At 46.3% G+C, this 18,344-nt stretch overlaps 1 protein-coding gene across 1 annotated transcript; it reads left to right on the top strand.

The window, feature by feature from the left end:
- The first annotated feature begins 1,849 nt into the window (after positions 1–1,849).
- Positions 1,850–15,079, top strand: PIFO (primary cilia formation). Its single transcript, XM_030221661.1, has 6 exons — positions 1,850–1,895; positions 3,945–4,087; positions 10,156–10,254; positions 11,709–11,842; positions 12,179–12,296; positions 14,818–15,079. Exons 1-6 carry the CDS (start codon positions 1,877–1,879, stop codon positions 14,884–14,886), a joined length of 582 nt encoding a protein of 193 aa, XP_030077521.1. The 5' UTR covers positions 1,850–1,876; the 3' UTR covers positions 14,887–15,079.
- The last annotated feature ends 3,265 nt before the right edge of the window (positions 15,080–18,344 follow it).

Genomic DNA, 18,344 nt, shown 5'->3' with positions numbered 1-18,344 from the left:
TGAAACTCCCACACAAAAAAATCACAGCAACAAGTTTCAAGAAAAAAGAATTTCACAAGTCTGAAATTACATAAGTACAGTAGTACATAAGTGTTGCCATACTAGGACAGACAGAAGGTCCATCAAGCAGCCCAGCATCCTGTTTCCAACAGTGGCCAATCCAGGTCACAAGTACCTGGCAAGATCCCCAAAACAGTGCAATACATTTTATGCTGCTTATCCTAGAAATAAGCAGTGGATTTTCCCCAAGTCCATTTTAATAGTAGTCTATGGACTTTTCCTTTAGGAAGCCATCAAAACCTTTGTTAAACCCCGCTAAGCTAACTGGTTTTACCACATTCTCTGGCAATGAATTCCAGAGTTTAATTACATGTTGAATGAAGAAATATTTTCTCCGATTTGTTTTAAATTTTCTACTTTGTAGCTTCATTGCGTGCCCCCTAGTCCTAGTATTTTTGAAAAGAGTTCCGCTCCATTCACTATTTTATATACCTCCATCATATCTTCCTGGAAACTGAAGAATTTGCAACTTTATTGCACATAAACACAAATATTATTTCAACTCCCTCTCCCCTCATTAATTTAGGATCCCCAGCAAGAGTCTGATGTACAGCAAGACCTTCTTCATAATAACTGTGGGCCTTGTGATCATTGCCAAATTCTAGGAATCCTGAGAAAAACAAGATTCTTTCAGACTGTGACACCATTCATTGAACCAAAAGGAACATTATAGGCAGACATCAGTCACCACTGCCAATCCAGCACTACCGTTGGGCTACCACAGCAGCCCAGCAGCAGTGCCTGCCCCCAACGTGCACCATTTCCGCGCTGAAAAAATACTTTTGTTTAGCGCTGGGGGGCTTACCCAGCAGTAATCTGGCAGCCCCGCACACTGCCTGGTTACCACTGGGTTAGCACAGGAGCCTTTTCCACCTCTTTAATCAATGGCAATAACGGCTCAATGGCCGCACAGCAAGTGGTTCCTTAAGATAAAAAGCCTTTTTCCTGTTGCGGTAAGAGGGGGCCTCAGCACACACCAAACCCTCACACCAACGCCAGCATGGTAAAAGGGGCCCTACAGAAGTCGTATTAGAATTGTTCCAGGCTGTTTGGGTCACAGCCACCTTCTAGTTTCCTGTACCTGTTGCATTTGATCTATAAAAATAAACATCTGAGAAACATTTCTTTGGATTTAGCTCACACCTTGTTCCAGTGGTGGTTCAGAGTGAGTTACAGTTCCCTGTCCCTGGAAGGCTTAACATCTTAGGGGGTCTTTTACTCATTTTATATGCAGCAGATCCCATATCATAACATGATGCCTATTTTAGTGGCCCTTTACCAGGAGAAAAAAAACAAAACAAAACTCAGAATGAATATAACACATTGTTCCTATAACCAGCCCTCCCAATGACACACTGACTACAATTTATAACAAAGTTGTTCTGTTATTACATGTCCTCTGTGTACATCAATATGCTGCATAAACCAGCATGTTCGAAAATATAAGTGAGATTACATAAAATGCTACAAACAATAAAGAACTACAACGTGGAGTTGCAACACCTCATATAAGCTCGCTCGCTTTGCTTTGAGTGAGAGGCTGCGCGTGCGCGGGGATGGGGGAAACTAACCCAAGTACCTTCAACGTTTTGACGTCATGCCGTCTCTTGTTCTCAATCAAACCTCCTTGCTGCAATAGGTGTCTGCTTTGCTCCAAACCCCGCCTCTCCATCCCTTCCGCCGCAAGCACGTGACCCACTGCGGACGAACGCGCCCCACCCAGCGAAGCTTCTAAGGCGTGTCTATGACGTAACACACACACAGTGCCGCCCCGCCCCGTCACCTCTAGCAACAGAACGCTGACCGCGAAGCCGTGATGGAGCAGGAGCTGCAGGGTGAGAAGAGGAGGAGGAGGAGAGAGGGAAGGGGACAGGGAGGGACCCAAGAGATGCAGGATCACAAACTTTCTGCTATGTTGCCAAAGGAGGGGGAACAAGTAGGTGCTGCTTGGTTGGGGGTGAATTTGTAAAGACACACAGTTGACATTTTCAAAGCACAGACTTACAAAGTCTTTGAAAATGGGTCTCACAGGCACTTAGATGCCAGCTCAGAGCTGCAGAAGATGCAGCTAAAATGCAGCCCGCGTGCAGAGCCTCACAGCTTATAATCTTGGGCAAGTCACTTAAAGGCAGTTCTGTAACTGGGCACCAGTGGTTACAACAGAACTGCTGCTAAGTGCCTTTAACGCATGACTTCAAGGGGTGGACATGTGGGCGGAGCATGGGAAGGACATGGGTGTGTCTCCAAATTATAGAACACCTTGCACAGTGCATTTGCATTTAGTGCATCTATATAGGCTGCCCTTGGCTTGTCCTAGCATAAAAGCTCATACCTAAATTTAGGTATGCCAGTTGGTTAATGCAAGTATTTTCTAATGACATCTTGGCGCACAGACGCTGTTCGAGAATTTGGCACTCAGCTCATCTGGCAGAAACCCAAAAAGTAGCAACATTCCATGCTTCCAATCCCAGAGCAAGCAGTGGCTTCCAAATGTCTTTCTCAATAACAGACTATGAACTTTTCCTCCAGGAACTTGTCCAAACCTTTTTTAAACCCAGATACACTAACCGCTGTTACCACATCCTCCGGCAGAGAGTTCCAGAACTTAACTATTCATTCAGTGACAAAATATTGAGACAGACATGGGGAAGCCGCTGGGATGCTACTAACTGGGTTTCTGCCAGGTACCTGTGACCTGGATTGGCCACTGCTGGAAACAGGATACTGGGCTAGATGGACCATTGGTCTGACCCAGTAAGGCTACTCTTATGTTAAACCTGCTAGTGATGGGAAGTAAGAGCCTGAGCCTAAAGGACGGGACATTGATGCTGCTTTACACAATATTCTGTCGGGACAGTCATGTGTATTACTGCTGTTTGAAGTAGGCTCACAACCCATGCAATTTGGACCATCATTATGGAATGTTTCAGTTTTTATTTTGTTTTTACTGAAAATGAGATTCTTACATTCCTAAAGTTATTGGGAACTAGCCTGGAAAGCACTACAGATTTCCGAGATTTTGTAGCATGAATATTTACCCCGGGCTTCATGTGCCTTGAAGGAGGAAAAAATGCACAGGGAAGAGAAGCTCATTCTGGTATGGCTGGGACAGCCCAGCCCCCAGCTTTAGCTAAACTTCTGGTCTTATGTCGTAGTCAGGTCCGGGAGACTGAACACTGTAGTAATAAGCCCATAACCACACACACCACTCTCGAGGGCATGAAACTGTTATTGATCATATCACAATGGACATATAATTTGCCTTCAGTTTGTTCTGTCTCTGTATCTCAGCTGTACTTTTCCCCCATCTACCCATTGTATTGTACAAACAGCGTCAGCATCATATTTCGTTGTATTGAACTAACATCGTATCATATTTGTGTTAAATGAATACTCTGCCATGCTGCCTACTATCATATCACTCGTATTCTGATAGCATTTATCGTGTTTACGTGTTATGATTGTTTTACAGTGCTGTTAAGTGTTTATATTTCTGATTATTGTTATTAAGGTTCAGTTTCCCTGTCTCTAAGTTTATCTCATTGATTGTATTTATACTTGGGCATTTTACTATTGTTATACCGATAACAAATTGTAAGTTTTAAGTTCAGCTGTACCTGGTGTACAGCTCCTTGGGTGAATCTCATCATAGAGGCTGTTAATAAATCCCAATAAATAAATAAAAATAAGTTAAAGATCGTCACTGTGAAAGTGAGCTGCATAGTTTTAAGAGCAATCATTTTGTCAAAGTCCACATACTTCTCTTAGGGGGAGAGAGATGAAAACTTCACATCCCGAGTCTTCTTCTCCGAATATAGTTTCACCAGATGGCACATGCAGGATGCGTCCCTGCTGTATTTACTGTCATTCTTCTGTCCTCACAGGAAGGCTGAAGCAGATCTCCTTTGGTTCCACCCAGGAGCGGAAGCAATTTCCCTACTACTGTGCCCCAGACCGCCTGGGAAATGAACTAGCACCCATCCGGGGGCTGCCCCGCATTTCACCAAACACCTATAAAGTTGATAAGGTGAGCAACAGACTCTGGTAGCATCTGGGTTTCCAATGATCAGTCTCTAAATCAGGACTGGGTTTGCCAAAAACAAATAAAAGAATGTTATGATCAGTTTTCCTCCTTTCTCTTGGGGACAGTGTCTGCAAACAGGTTAGTTTTGCACATCAACTGTCGTGACAGTAGTGAACCTGACTCATAGGCCGGGGTTTGTAGGGTACAGTCCCATTGTCTCAAGCTTGTAGTGTGCCAAGGAACGCTTCCTTCTGGAATCTGCATGATGTAATATGTACATTCAGCATGTCGAGATTTTAATTAGACCCAACACATGTTCTTCACCTCTGATTGCATTTCTTGGGACTTGAGGACCTCCTTTCTCTATGTACGTTATACAGAACAGGTCCCCGTCTAGTAGCCATTTCTGTGTTATATCCAGTAATCAGTTGGACTTGGAATGTCTCAGGTCAGTCACAACCTTTTCATTCTCTACAATTCTCTTATGGTCGTGATCCCAGTGTTTTTCTGGTTCAGCAGGGCTCTAGTGGTTACACAGTTTCCAGTGGATGAGCTCGGGGCCGCTGAGAGGCGGGGGCAAAATTCCCCAGGCCCAGCCTCCAAGGGTAGCCCGGCGGCACCGGGGTCTGTCTCTCTCCTGCTCCTGTCGGGACTCGGATGATTGCGTTAACGCGTGTTTATTTACCCCTCTATAGACCCCCGTGGGATCCTTCCACACGGAGTTGTACAGAGGGTCTGTTCTTCTATGATCTTGTGGACCGCCTCCCTGAATTGCAGCGATACTCCTGCCCATGGGTATCGCTGTTGAGGAGGCATCAGAAGGCTTAGTTCAGATCTTATTCCCATGACCACAGCTTTCTGTCTCTTTGGATCTAAATGAATCTTTGGCTATTTATGTTCAGTGAGAAATCTTACTTGTGTGTGTGTGTTCGTTTGGAAAACAGATAGAAGATAGAGAATAAATTGAAGCAAGGACAGAAACAGTGTAGTTAAAGAAATAGTCTTTTTATTCTTACCAAATCAGACTTTAATCAGATACATTCATCAGACAAATTCTGGATTCAGCTGACTGGAGCTCTGCGTCCTAGATACGCTGGGGAGAACCTCCGAAATATGTTTGGGTGACCAGTCCTTATATACCATCTGGTCCCCATACAAGTCTATTGAGAGGGACTTTTTTCTAATCTTGCTCAATCTATGAGTCATGTCCTCCCGGCCAGGTGCCCATCTGTACCATCTCCTTTCCTGTTCTAGCTATTTTGAGAGATTGAGACATTTCCCTTTTTGTAAACATTTCCTTAGATACGGGTATCCAAACATCCAAACAAGAACAAAACAACTCTTGTTATGAAGATATCTAAATTTGGATATATCAGGTTCATATCATCTTGTGATCTGGGTGCCAACTTATTAAAAACATTCTCCATCTTACAAACCAAAATTTCCATTTTCATCCATAATTTCTACATCATATGTGTTACATTCAATTTGAAAGTTGTACCAGGTTTCATTAAGACTCATCATGCAGTCCTGCTATTGCAGGTTCTCTGCTATAAGGCCATCAGCTTGTTATCAGGCCTAGTCAATGCTTTTCAGCTGTTTAAAGCTATGTAGCTTGGCCTGCCACTATTCCAGTGGATAGGTCTTGAGCTAGAACACATATTAACTTGCAGGAAAAGCAAGTCCTTGCTCAGCCAGTCATAGATTTTTAAACCTAGCTGGTATTTTTACAGCCTGAGTCCTAAAATCTGGCCTTCCACCCTTCCGGTGGGCATCCAGTGAGGGCCTCTTGCTGTACTATAATTATACACGCGATAACCTGGTCCCGGCACACAGAGCAGGAGAGAGAGAAACAGCCTCAAAGGTCCTAGAATGCAATCCAGTCAACCCTAAAACAAGGAGGACAGGGCAAACTCTAAATTCTTATCATTGGCTTTATTTTATACTACAAGACCTGGAAAAAACGAGAGCCTGCTCAAGAAACTCCGTTGGAGTATTTCGATTTTTGTACTTATGTTTGATATGGACTGCACGTGATTTGGCTATTTGTCCAGTTTTTGGGAGAGAACATTCTTTTTTCTCCAGGGGCGTTTTTTCTCGAGCATGCTCTCTTTTTTTTTTTACTGGATTATTTAGTATAAAATAAAGCCAATGATAAGAATTATGGGACACTGTTTAGAGTTTGCTCTGTCCTCCTTGTTTTAGGGCGAACTGGATTGCATTCTGTGACTTTTGAGGCTTTGCTTTATTAATTCTTTTGATTTTTGTAGCCACTGTAGTCTGTAATAAGATTCTGGAACCCCAACAAGTAGGAAGATTCCGGAATCCCAAAGAGTAGCGAGATTCCAGAATCCCAAAGAGTAGCAAGATTTCGGAACCCCAAAGAGTAACCAGATTCCAGAATCCCAAAGAGTAGCAAGATTCCGGAACCCCAACGAGTAGGAAGATTCCGGAATCCCAAAGAGTAGCAAGATTCCGGAACCCAAACAAGTAGCAAGATCAGGGCCGTGCCTAGGGTCTCTGGCGCCCCCCTGCAGACTATCAGTTGGCGCCCCCCCCCCCCCCCCCCCCCCCCCCCCCCCCCCCCCCGGTGAAAATGATCGCTCACCACTTGCTACACTGACAGGAATTGTCAGCAATATTCTTAGAAACAAATTGCTATATATTGCAAAATAAGATAGCAGATGTAAATTCTCAAAGTAGACATATTCCAAACGCTAAAATGAAAATAAAATGATTTTTTTCTACCTTTGTTGTCTGGTGACTTTCTTTTCCCGATCATGCTGGCCAGTATCTGAGTCTGCTGCTATCTGTCCTCTTAACTCCATTTCCAGGGCTTCCTTTCCATTTATTTCTTTACTTTTCTCCTTTCTTCTTCATTTCTTGCTCTATATCCATTTCTCCTCTCTCCCTGGGTCCTGCCCTCCCATCCATGTCCATTCTTGTCCCTCTCTGCCCTTCCCTCCTCCATCCATAGCCAGCAATCCTCCTCTCTCCCCTCCATTTCCAGCAAATTGTCCTCTTCCTGGGCCCCCATGTCCATCCTTGTCCCTCTCTGCCCTTCCCTCCTCCATCCATAGCCAGCAATCCTCCTCTCTCTCCCCTCCCTTCCATTTGCAGCAAATTGTCTTCTCCCTTCACGCAATTCGCGAACCGCTTCTTAGCACTGCTTAAAAAAAAAAAAATTACACGTCAGCAGGAACAGGCTGCTTCAGCCAATCCCAGGGGCCTTCCTTCAGCGTGTTCCGCCCCTGAGGGCTAAAGGAAGGCTCCTGGGATTGGCTGAAGCAGCCTGTTCCTGCTGACGTGTAAATTTTTTTTTAAGCAGTGCTAAGCAGCAGCGCGGTTCGCAAATCGCGTGAAGTGGGGGGTGGGACGACGCGACGGCAACGAAGAGGTCGCAGCAGCGTCAGCATAGGCGGTCGGTGGCCCAACTGTTTGGGGAGGCTAAAGGGGGCAGGGTTATGGGTGGTACCAGGGGGCGGGGCTTACATCCATAATTGTCCGACAACACACAGGAAAAATAAATAAAAGTAAAATAGTCACAATTAATACCTTTAACAATTCAACATCAGATCTTCCAAAATATTATAAAACTATGTCTGATGTTATGACAAACTAAAACACACAATCTTTCCACTGCAAAACACTATACACAAACTTGTGCAAAAACACACTCAGAAACTTACCAAATCATAACAGCACTAATTCCAAGGACAGGACGAGCTACAATCTTATGCGTGGAAAAGCAGCACTGTAATTACACCAGGCTCTAAAACACCAATACACTACCTAGTGAAAAAACCAAAACCAAAAGGACTGCAAATAGTACACGCTAGCAGAATACTGCACCTTGATCACACATGAAAAACACATGACAACAGATATGACAAAAGGAACTAGAAATCAAAAGATATGAAGGCAAAATTATGAATTGGAAAATTACCTCAAGAAGTCAGACTTGGCATGCAGCAATACTAGAGAAATTGAAACTTACGTGCAAAATATCACAGATGCACATTTCCAAAAGCTGACATATTCCAATTAATACATTCTGAATAAAATACTTTTTTCTACCTTTGTTTTCTGTGCATTTAGTTTTTCTATTCGCTTTGGTCCCAGTGTCGTCTGTTTTATGGTGTCTTCTTTCCATTTGATATTCTTTCACTCACCATGTCCACCATCCTCCTGTGTCCTTATGCGTTCTGTCTACCATCTGTGGCACCCTGTCCCTATCCTTCCTCCAGTTGCAGCATCTGCCCTCAAAGCGTTTCAATCCAGTCCTTAAATTCAGCAGTTTCCCCTCCATCCATATTCAGCATTTTTCCTCACTCCCCTCCCCTCCATTCATCCATCCATCCGTGTCCAGCAACTCTCCTCCCTCCCCTGTCCTCCATCCATCTAGCAAATCTCCTCTCTCCCCTGACCCCTCCATCCTTCCATATCTAGCAATTCTCCTCTCTCCCCTGCCCTCCCCTACATGTCCAGTCCAGTGATTTCTCTTCTCTCCCGTCCCGTCTATCCCCCCTCTCCTCATCCTTCCATCCGTTTTCCCTCTTTATCTCCCCATCCTTCTGTCTTCCTCTTCCCTCTTTCTCTCCATGTCCTTCCATTCGTCTACCCCCTCTCCCGATCCTGCCATCCAACATCTACCCCCCTCTCTCCCAATCCTTCCATCCAGTGTCTCTCTCTCTCTCTATCCCCTTTTCCATCCAGTGTCTCTCTCTCTCTACCCTTTTCCATTCATCATGCCCCCCTCTCTCTCCCCATCCTTCAATGTTTCTCCTCCTGTTAGTTTCTCTCTCCCTTCCAGTGTCTTCCCTCTTTCACCCCCCCCCCCTCCCATTTTCTCCTCATTTTAAGCAGCTTCTCCCTTTCTCCAGGACTCCAGCCCTTCTCCATGTCCCCTCCTTCTCTCCCCATCTTCCCACTCTCTCCATTATACCTGCCTAGTGCCTCTCGCTCCCCCTTCCACCCGGTATTAATTTGTTGGCCACTGCTGCTGCTTCTCCTCTTCAGCAGCAGCAGCGCCCCGAGTCCAGACAAAAAAAAAAAAGGTAGCACGCGTTACACGCACCCAAAGTGCAGGAATCAGCTGGGAGGACCGACACCACACGCAGCTTCAACCGCTTTGGAGCCCCCAGGAGCAACAGTTGGCTGCTGGAACAAGCGCGGGGCTGTACCGTAGCAGCTTTCAGCATGGGCTATCGGCACTGCAGCCGCTCCTCTCTGTCCCCGGAGCAGAGCAGGAAGTCGATGTCAACTTCCTTCCTGCTCCTCCAGGGGCAGAGAGAGAGGAGCGGCTGCAGCGCAGACAGCCCATGCTTGAAGGCTGCCACGGCCCCGCTCTTGCTTCTTTTTTTTGTTTTATCGCGCGACTTCCCACTTTGCCGGCCCAGACTCGGGAGTGTGGGAGACTCCGGACTTGGCAGGTCTGGATGAGCGGGCCTCGGGCCTGGCCCTGGAGGGAAAGTGGCTACGTTTGGCGGGGGGGGGGGGGGGCAATGCAGCATGGGCGGGAAAGGTCACAGCTGGGCTGGGGAGGCTTAGCCTCCCCAAGCCTCTTATACGGGGCGCCTATGAAAAGCGGAGCGCTGCCGACGTTTACCTTCCCTTCGCGCTCTTGGTTCCCTCAGTGTCCGCCTTCTTCTGACGTCAGAAGAAGGCGGGACACTGAGAGAACCAATGAGTGCAAGGGAAGGGAGACGTCGGCAGCGCTTTCACTGACGCTGCTGCGACCAAGTAAAAAGATTTAAAGGCCTCGCGGGGCGAGAGTAAGCACCGCGGCGGCGCCCTCCAGAGGTGGGCGCCCCCCTGCGGCGCTTACCCCGCTTACCGCATCGGCACGGCCCTGAGCAAGATTCTGAATCCCCAAAGAGTAACCAGATTCCAGAATCCCAAAGAGCTGCAATATTCCATGCTACCGATCCCAGGATAAGCATGTGTCCCATGTAGGTTCCATTTCCATTTCTTGTTATATTATTTTGGGAAATGGGCAGAAATATTCTCTTATGTGAGGTGATGTAACAACTTTACACAGAAGTTGTGGTGTTTTTGCTTTGCAATGACAGGTGACTGGAATGATATATTGCCTGCGTATGAAACCGCAGAGTTTAAAGGGTTACACGCTGGGTGCAAGAACAGCACAGAGATTTCCCCCAGACTGGAAGGTAAATAGAAAAACCAGCAGCATTTTGCTTTCATAAAGTTCTTGTAAGTTGTGGCCATCATGGCCTCATTCGTTCTGGCTCTGACCAAGAATTGTAGAATTGAAATTTTTCAGCACTGCAGCTCTCCTGCTGGTTTGTCCTGTAATTGTAAGGGGAGACTGTGCAGAGCCTTTGAGTCTGCTAGTGTGTGTGAGGGAGGGAGTGCTCCTGGGTATCGGAGCAGGGAACCATTGATGGGCAGATGATCGAAAGCCCTGTGCTGTTCCAAGTAGCGCTCTAAAAATAGCGCTGGAACAGCGTGGGGCTTTACCGCCCCTATGATCAGAGATAATAGCATGCAAATTTAAGCACGCTATTCTCTCTGATCATAGGGTAAAATTTGGGAGGATTGTCAAACACAGGTGCGGGACCCCCAGATCCCCCTGCAGCTGCAAGGCTCTGGTGGCTTAGTTCCCCCCCCCCCCCACCCCGAACCTCCACACCCCTACCCCAAGCCAGTGACATGGGGGCTCCAGGCCCCCTACCCCCCGACACAAGCCGGCGACCTCCAGCCTCCCCTGACCTGCCCGACACAATTTCACCGCCCCCCCCCCCCATAAAAGCCCTGGGGGCTCAGTGGCTGCAAACTCAAGCACACCCCCCAAAACCTGATACTCTAATGGGCCACCCCCGGTACCTTAATATTGGTGAAGCCTCAACCATCGCATCCCAGGATGCACTGGGCAAGGCTGGGTGCCACCATTTGCAAGGCGGCCCTGGAAGAGAAAAGAGTGTACCAGGGGCAGGCCGCTACAAGACCAGGTTGGGGGCGGGGGGGTTGCTTGCCACCAGGGCGTTTTTGGGGAGGTGAAATTGTGTCAGGGGGGGGTGGGTCAGGGGACTGGAGGTCCACCAGACCTCCAGCCTCCGTGTTGCCAGCTTGAGGTAGGGACTCAGGGCTCCTGCAGGGGGGAATGGGATGGGGGCCTGCTAGCATATGAATGGACAGGGCTCGCCATTCCTCCCCAATGTTCCACAAGCCCTAACGCCAGCTTCGAGCTGGTGTAGGGTTTGCCACATGCAGCATGCCAATGTTTGGTGAGCTACCCACTGATCATTGGAATATGTTGAGCATGCATTTGCATGCTTTCGGTCAGAGCCTGCAAGCGTGTTGTTTCACGTGCTCGGGGGCTCTGATCATGGGGCGGTAGCATGGTGCTAATAGCCTCTAGCGCCCACGTTTGCTTCTGAATGCCTATCAGAACCTCTTCAGGCTCTGTGGGTCAGGAGTGGCTTCAGTTTTTGTCAGGAAAGCTACAGTCCACAGCATTTCAAAGTACACTCATGGCTTGGAATATTGCTTGTTTTCAAAAGGTGCAGTCGATATAGTGTCATTATAGTTTCTTTCTTTGCATTTAGCTTTCGCTTTTTCATGGCTGCAACTCCTATTTTAATTCTTGACATTTCTGAACTAGCGGGATCTTCCATCACCCTCAGAATACCAGTCAGTATGGATGAAGGAGAGAGTATTTACACCAAATTTTGCTCCATTTTCTGCCAAAACAGAACGGTTTGAGAAGAGGATGTCAGACGCCACATTATTCCCTGGGTATGTCGAGATGTATCCTTTCATTGAAGAGCCGGAAAAGGCCTCCTTGGCCACTAGACAACAGACAGACAGACTGGGACGGACACCTGGACAGCAGACACATATCATACAGATTAGAAAGAGCAAGGGAGGGTTGTTTAGAGTCTGTAATCGGGCTCGGAGCTCTCTTTCTGCCCATTGGGTGCTGACAGATATATACCCCCTTAGTCCCAGAATGAAACCGATCTGGCCTGGTTGTTCTGTCTGTCTCTTAGGACATTGTCGTGGTGGGAGCAGACTTTAGACACTGTTGTTCCCTGTTACTTTAATAGGCCTCTGGGGTTTGTTTGCCTTTAGCCCCGGAACGTACAGTCACGAACTCTGTGAGAATAGGAAGGTATCATGGCCAATGAAATTTGGGTCCCCAGACTGGTCTCTGGTGCCGTCGCTGGAGAAGAGGACCTTAAAGTCAGAGGTAAGGACTTGGCACCCAATTTGTTAAAAGTATTTCGCAGAACAGGTCCTCAGAGGTAAATTTGTGATCAGATTCAGGTGGAAAACATGAAAAAAACTACTACTACTACTATTTAGCATTTCTATAGCGCTACAAGGCGTACGCAGCGCTGCACAAACATAGAAGAAAGACAGTCCCTGCTCAAAGAGCTATGTAATAAAAGTGAGCCAAGTATAGGACAATCAAGCCATTGTGACATCACTGATGAGGTTGGCTCTTATTGGTGGCCTGAGGCATTATGACATCACAATATCACCTCTGATTACAAGAGACTACTACTACTACTATTTAGCATTTCTATAGCGCTACAAGGCATACGCAGCGCTGCACAAACATAGAAGAAAGACAGTCCCTGCTCAAAGAGCTTACAATCTAATAGACAAAAAATAAATAAAGTAAGCAAATCAAATCAATTAATGTGAACGGGAAGGAAGAGAGGAGGGTAGGTGGAGGCGAGTGGTTACAAGTGGTTACGAGTCAAAAGCAATGTTAAAGAGGTGGACTTTCAGTCTAGATTTAAAGGTGGCCAAGGATGGGGCGAGACGTAGGGGCTCAGGAAGTTTATTCCAGGCGTAGGGTGCAGCGAGACAGAAGGCGCGAAGTCTGGAGTTGGCAGTAGTGGAGAAGGGAACAGATAAGAAGGATTTATCCATGGAGCGGAGTGCACGGGAAGGGGTGTAGGGAAGGACGAGTGTGGAGAGATACTGGGGAGCAGCAGAGTGAGTACATTTATAGGTTAGTAGAAGAAGTTTGAACAGGATGCGAAAACGGATAGGGAGCCAGTGAAGGGACTTGAGGAGAGGGGTACTACTACTACTATTTAGCATTTCTATAGCGCTACAAGGCATATGCAGCGCTGCACAAACATAGAAGAAAGACAGTCCCTGCTCAAAGAGCTTACAATCTAATAGACAAAAAATAAAGTAAGCAAATCAAATCAATTAATGTGTACAGGAAGGAGGAGAGGAGGGTAGGTGGAGGCGAGTGGTTACGAGTCAAAAGCAATGTTAAAGAGGTGGGCTTTCAGTCTAGATTTAAAGGTGGCCAAGGATGGGGCAAGACGTAGGGGCTCAGGGAGTTTATTCCAGGTGTAGGGTGCAGCGAGACAGAAGGAGCAAAGTCTGGAGTTGGCAGTAGTGGAGAAGGGAACAGATAAGAAGGATTTATCCATGGAGCGGAGTGCACGGGAAGGGGTGTAGGGAAGGACGAGTGTGGAGAGATACTGGGGAGCAGCAGAGTGAGTACATTTACAGGTTAGTAGAAGAAGTTTGAACAGGATACAAAAACGGATAGGGAGCCAGTGAAGGGTCTTGAGGAGAGGGGTAGTATGAGTAAAGCGACCCTGGCGGAAGATGAGACGGGCAGCAGAGTTTTGAACCGACTGGAGAGAGGAGAGGTGACTAAGTGTGGACACATGACATCCATCTTTTACCCTATAGCTTGTTGGAAAAGGGATTTATTTATTTATTTATTTATTTATTTATTTATGTATGCATTCTTGTATCTCTCTGTTATCCAAAAACAAGTTTTGGTTCAAAGTGGCTCACAATTACATTCTGGTTAACAATTACAGCATTTTGATTTACAATTTATAGTTTGGTTGAGATTTATAGCGGTGGTTTACCATTACAGTTTACATTTTGAGCAACCAGGGAACTGACGGACTAGCTTTATTTATACATCTTAGGTTTGATATTCAAAACGCTGAGCTCCCAAATGTTTGCTCCTAAGTTAAGCTCTTAAATTTAAGCTCAATTTTCAGCCTGATTTAAGTGCCCAAGTTTTCAGCTGAAAATGTATCTTCATTTAGGAGCTTAAAAGTTGTGCTTAGAAATTTCGGCCTGCCATTCAGTTCCTTAGATTTATGAGCCTAATTTAGGCCCTTAGGGCTAGGTGTATCCTATGCCTAATGTTAGGTGCGATTTAGAGAATCCGCCCAGCACCTGTTTCCAGTCACAGTTATTTATGCCAAATAAAACCTGGCGTCAATGCCAAGGCCTAAGTTACACGTGGAACGGGCATATTCTATAACACTGCACGTGAATTCTAGAACGCCCGTGACCCACCCATGCCTCGCCTACGCCCACACACCCTTTTCAGATGTGCGTCTTAGAATTTAGAAAGTTGTGCGCGTAAATTCTAATTACAGCTAATTAGTGGCAATAATTGCTTGTTAATTGCAGTTATTGACACTGATTGACTTTATTAAGCCAATGAAGTTGCGCTCGTAAATCAGAACATGACCAGATTTGCATGCGCAACTCAAGTCGCCATTTCCGGAGTGAGAAATACAGGTGGTATTGCATTAAGTACATAGATGGTAGAGTAAATTATAAATTAAATTAGATAATCAGTTCATTTCGGCGTGAGAAATAAGGTAGTGGTGTATTAACGTTCGTTAGTGATAGAGTTACTGAAGTAGTCAGGTATAGAGAGTTCGGTTTTGTCTAATTTTGTCTATCCATTCTATGTTTAATTTCAGCTGATAACAGATAAAGAATTCCGGAAGAACAGAAACCGGGTAGCCTACCTGAGCCTCTATTACAGCTGAGAGCGGAGCCAGGTGCCTCACACCAGAGCATAACAGTTGGGTGCTCGGAAAAGACCTGACTTCAGTTGTCGCTAAGTCCCAGGCTGAGCTTTACTACCTCTGTATTAAAGGCTGGCCGTGGGCTCAGTTTACACTTAAAATAATCATGTTGCTTTAGAAAAATGTCGCTGTATTAATATGTCTTAAAGGTGGTGTTGAGCTCTCTGAAGTAAAAATATTTTCAGTTAATTCAATAAAAATGTACCACCTGCCACGTTTTGGGGTGACTTTTCTTCCTCTCTGTTTAGTTGGTCACCAGAATCATGTCTAGGAGCCAAATGAGGAAGGATGATGCACTGACTTCTTTGCTGTAGTTGAATGTTAATAATATGGCAATATTTTCATTCTGATTAGAGAGACACAGCTTAACGTAAACAGAGAAACAGACAGCAGGCCTCTAATCCAGATAGGTTAAGTAGGGCTGGCCAGGTCAGATTTCCAGCAGCACCTAACTAGCTGCTGTCACTGAAAATCCAGGCAAATCGCTGTAGTGCTGGAGCAGGTAAGGGGCAGAGTCTGGGTGGAACCATGAGTTACACGGGCATTGTCAATATTCATTGAATATTGTCGTCCCCTGCTGCTGGCAAGGCCACTCTCTGAGCTGGACACCGGACTCCCCCTTTATACTCAGAGTCAGTAAAGACAGTCTTAGAAAGACCCTCTCCAAGGTAGACAGGAAGTCAGGTTGTATAACTTCTCAGACTTACATGATCTAAACTTAACGGTAGGCAACAGTTTTCAAGGTTAGTGTCAGGATGGACTGGCCGTCCTGTAGAGCTCAATACAGCAAGCAAAACTGTAGCTGGACACAGCTCCCCACTTCTCTGCCCTATTTATAAAGTCCAGAATCAGAAGTAAAAAGCAATTCTGTCCCTGTCTCCTAGAGTTGACTCAAACACTTCATATCTGTCTTCATTTACACCCAACTTCAATTTCCAGCCTGCAGAATTCTTCTTGAGCAACAAACAAAATACGAACTCCTCCTCAAATCACAAGAAGTCAGGAACCTTGGAATCCCCCAAATCAACAGCTCTGCTGCCTCTCACCTTACACTGAGAAGGCAAATCATGTCTCAATTGTGGATTACTGTAATGCATTCTACACTGGTCTGACTACAAAGGGTCTGTACCAGCTCCAATTGATTCAGAATGCTGCGGCAAGACTAATAGAAGGTTGCAAGTGACATGACCACATCACACCATTTTTGCAAAAACTTCACTGGCTACCAGTACAATACAGGGCCAAATTTAAAACTCTCTGTTTCACCACCCTAAAGGAAATGGGCCAGAGTTACTTGAAGAACAGGATCTCCCTCTACACACCTCCAAGGTCACTAAAGTTCTCCCAAGGAGTTTCCCTAACCACACCTTCTCCAAAGGACATTACAGGATGTGACATTCACAAGCGAGCCTTCTCCAGAGTAGCCCCCACACTCTGGAATGCACTCCCTGAAAGGCTCCCCTTAACACAAGACTATCTCTACTTCAGGAAGCAGGAGAAAGCTTGGCTCTTCAACCAGGCCTTTGAGAGAAGAATTAAGGAACTTGCTAGTCACGCATATACAAGGTGTATAACATTGGCTACACATACTGTAGCAGGACATGTTTATCCACTCCTACCCTAGCCAAGATAATGTTCAAGCACCTTTCTGAACCTATCTCTTCTAGGGATACACATTTAGCTCTAGAGGCCAACCGAATTTCGGTTTTGGCACTGAAGCCAGTCCAAAATCTGGGTTCAGGTTTCAGAGCTAAAACTGAAACTCCCCCCCCCCCCCCCCCCACAGCTCCCCTATGATCACTCTCCAGCCCCCATCCTGCCTGACCACCCATTGGCCCCGGGCCTAGTTTAAGAAACCCTAATGGTCTAATGACCTCTTTGGGGACAGGAACAAACCCACTCATTCCTGCCCAGTGCTGCTGCTCAGTGGAAATTTCTACCGAGTCTTGCCGCGGCAGCCTCTTGAGACTGATGGTGGAAGTCATGGGAGCCATTTTGACTGGAGCCGGCCGTAAGGAGGAGCAAGTGGGGATGTGCCTGTGCTCACTACCTACCAATGACAAGGTAAACCCAGGGGGATAGGCTCTGGGGGGGGGGGGGGAGAGTTTCTGTTTCATTTTCTGCCGAAACTGAGCGGCCAGTTTCGGTTTTGATCAGGCTCTGTTTAGCTCCTTGACTCTCACCCTACAGGAGTTTCTGCAGCAGACTCTGAACTGTAGCTTTGTCTGGTATAGTATAATGCATTTTTTTTTGTCTGTTGTGTCCAGATTTAATTTAGGGAAATGACAGGAAGTTTTTATTAGTGTAAAATTCTGAGGAAAGTTTCAAGTAACTCTCTGTTACCAAGTGAGTGTTTTGTAATAACTTCTGTTCATGGATTTGTCAGCAGGAAGAATATTGTTGTCAATTTACATTTGTAACCACAATAGTTAAATGAATAGAATCCGTTCAATGATCCCTGGAAGTTACCAGAATAGTGAGCAGTTACACATCTGTTTCACTTCACTGTCGGTTCGGGGCAGGAGAGTCTTCAATCGCATCGCTTGACCCAGACCTTAATACTTGCTGAAAATGACTCTGACCCCCTCAGCAGTCTCCGGTTAGTGGTGGGATAGACCAGGAGGTGGAGTCAAGGAAGACCCAGAAGTTATTCAAGCATTCAGTGCATTTTATGTGGTGTTACCTGCCCAGTAAGTTATCTAAGCATGGGCGTAGTTTGACTGTTTCATTTGGGGGGGGGGGGGCAAAGGATGGGGCGGAGCATATTAGCATATTCATTTGTATATATATATATATATATATATATGCAAATGAATATGTTAATATGTTTCTATCCATCCCCTTCCCCATTCTATCCAGCGTCTCCCCCTCCCTGTCTCCCCCTTCGCAGCATCTCCCATAAAAAGATTTACCAAATGGCTTCCTACCTTCCAGTGGACTAGACAGGAGCGAGGATCCAGCATTTCCACTCCAGCGGCGAATGGGCGGGCGAGCGAGCGGAGGTTGTAAAAGCAGCAAGCGGGCACGCTCGTCTCCGTCCGCTTCCCTGCCCTCTCTGCGTCCCGCCTTCCTCTGATGTCATTTCAGGCGGGACGCTGAGAGGGCAGGGAAGCGGATGGAGAAGAGCATGCCTGCTTGCTGCTTTTACAACCTCTGCTCGCTCGCCCGCCCGTTCGCCGAAGCAACGTCGGGTAAGTCATCATCGTTTGGGGGGGCACTGCCCCCCTTGCACCCCCTCTACGCCCATGTATCTAAGTATCAGCACTGGTTATTGGCCTGTGAATTAGACCCTGGCACTTAATTTCCAGATCTAATTCAGCCTTAGCGGCCAATATTTTATATAAAACGCTGTCCAACGCCAACTTTGCTAAACTTGAAGTTATGCCAAATTGTCTTTCGAAATCACTCAGCAGTAACTT

Source organism: Microcaecilia unicolor, chromosome 12 (genome assembly GCF_901765095.1).
Source record: "Microcaecilia unicolor chromosome 12, aMicUni1.1, whole genome shotgun sequence".
NCBI classification, from domain to species: domain Eukaryota; kingdom Metazoa; phylum Chordata; class Amphibia; order Gymnophiona; family Siphonopidae; genus Microcaecilia; species Microcaecilia unicolor.
Note: the sequence above shows the minus strand (reverse complement) of the source record. Positions and strands in the feature narration are given on the sequence as shown.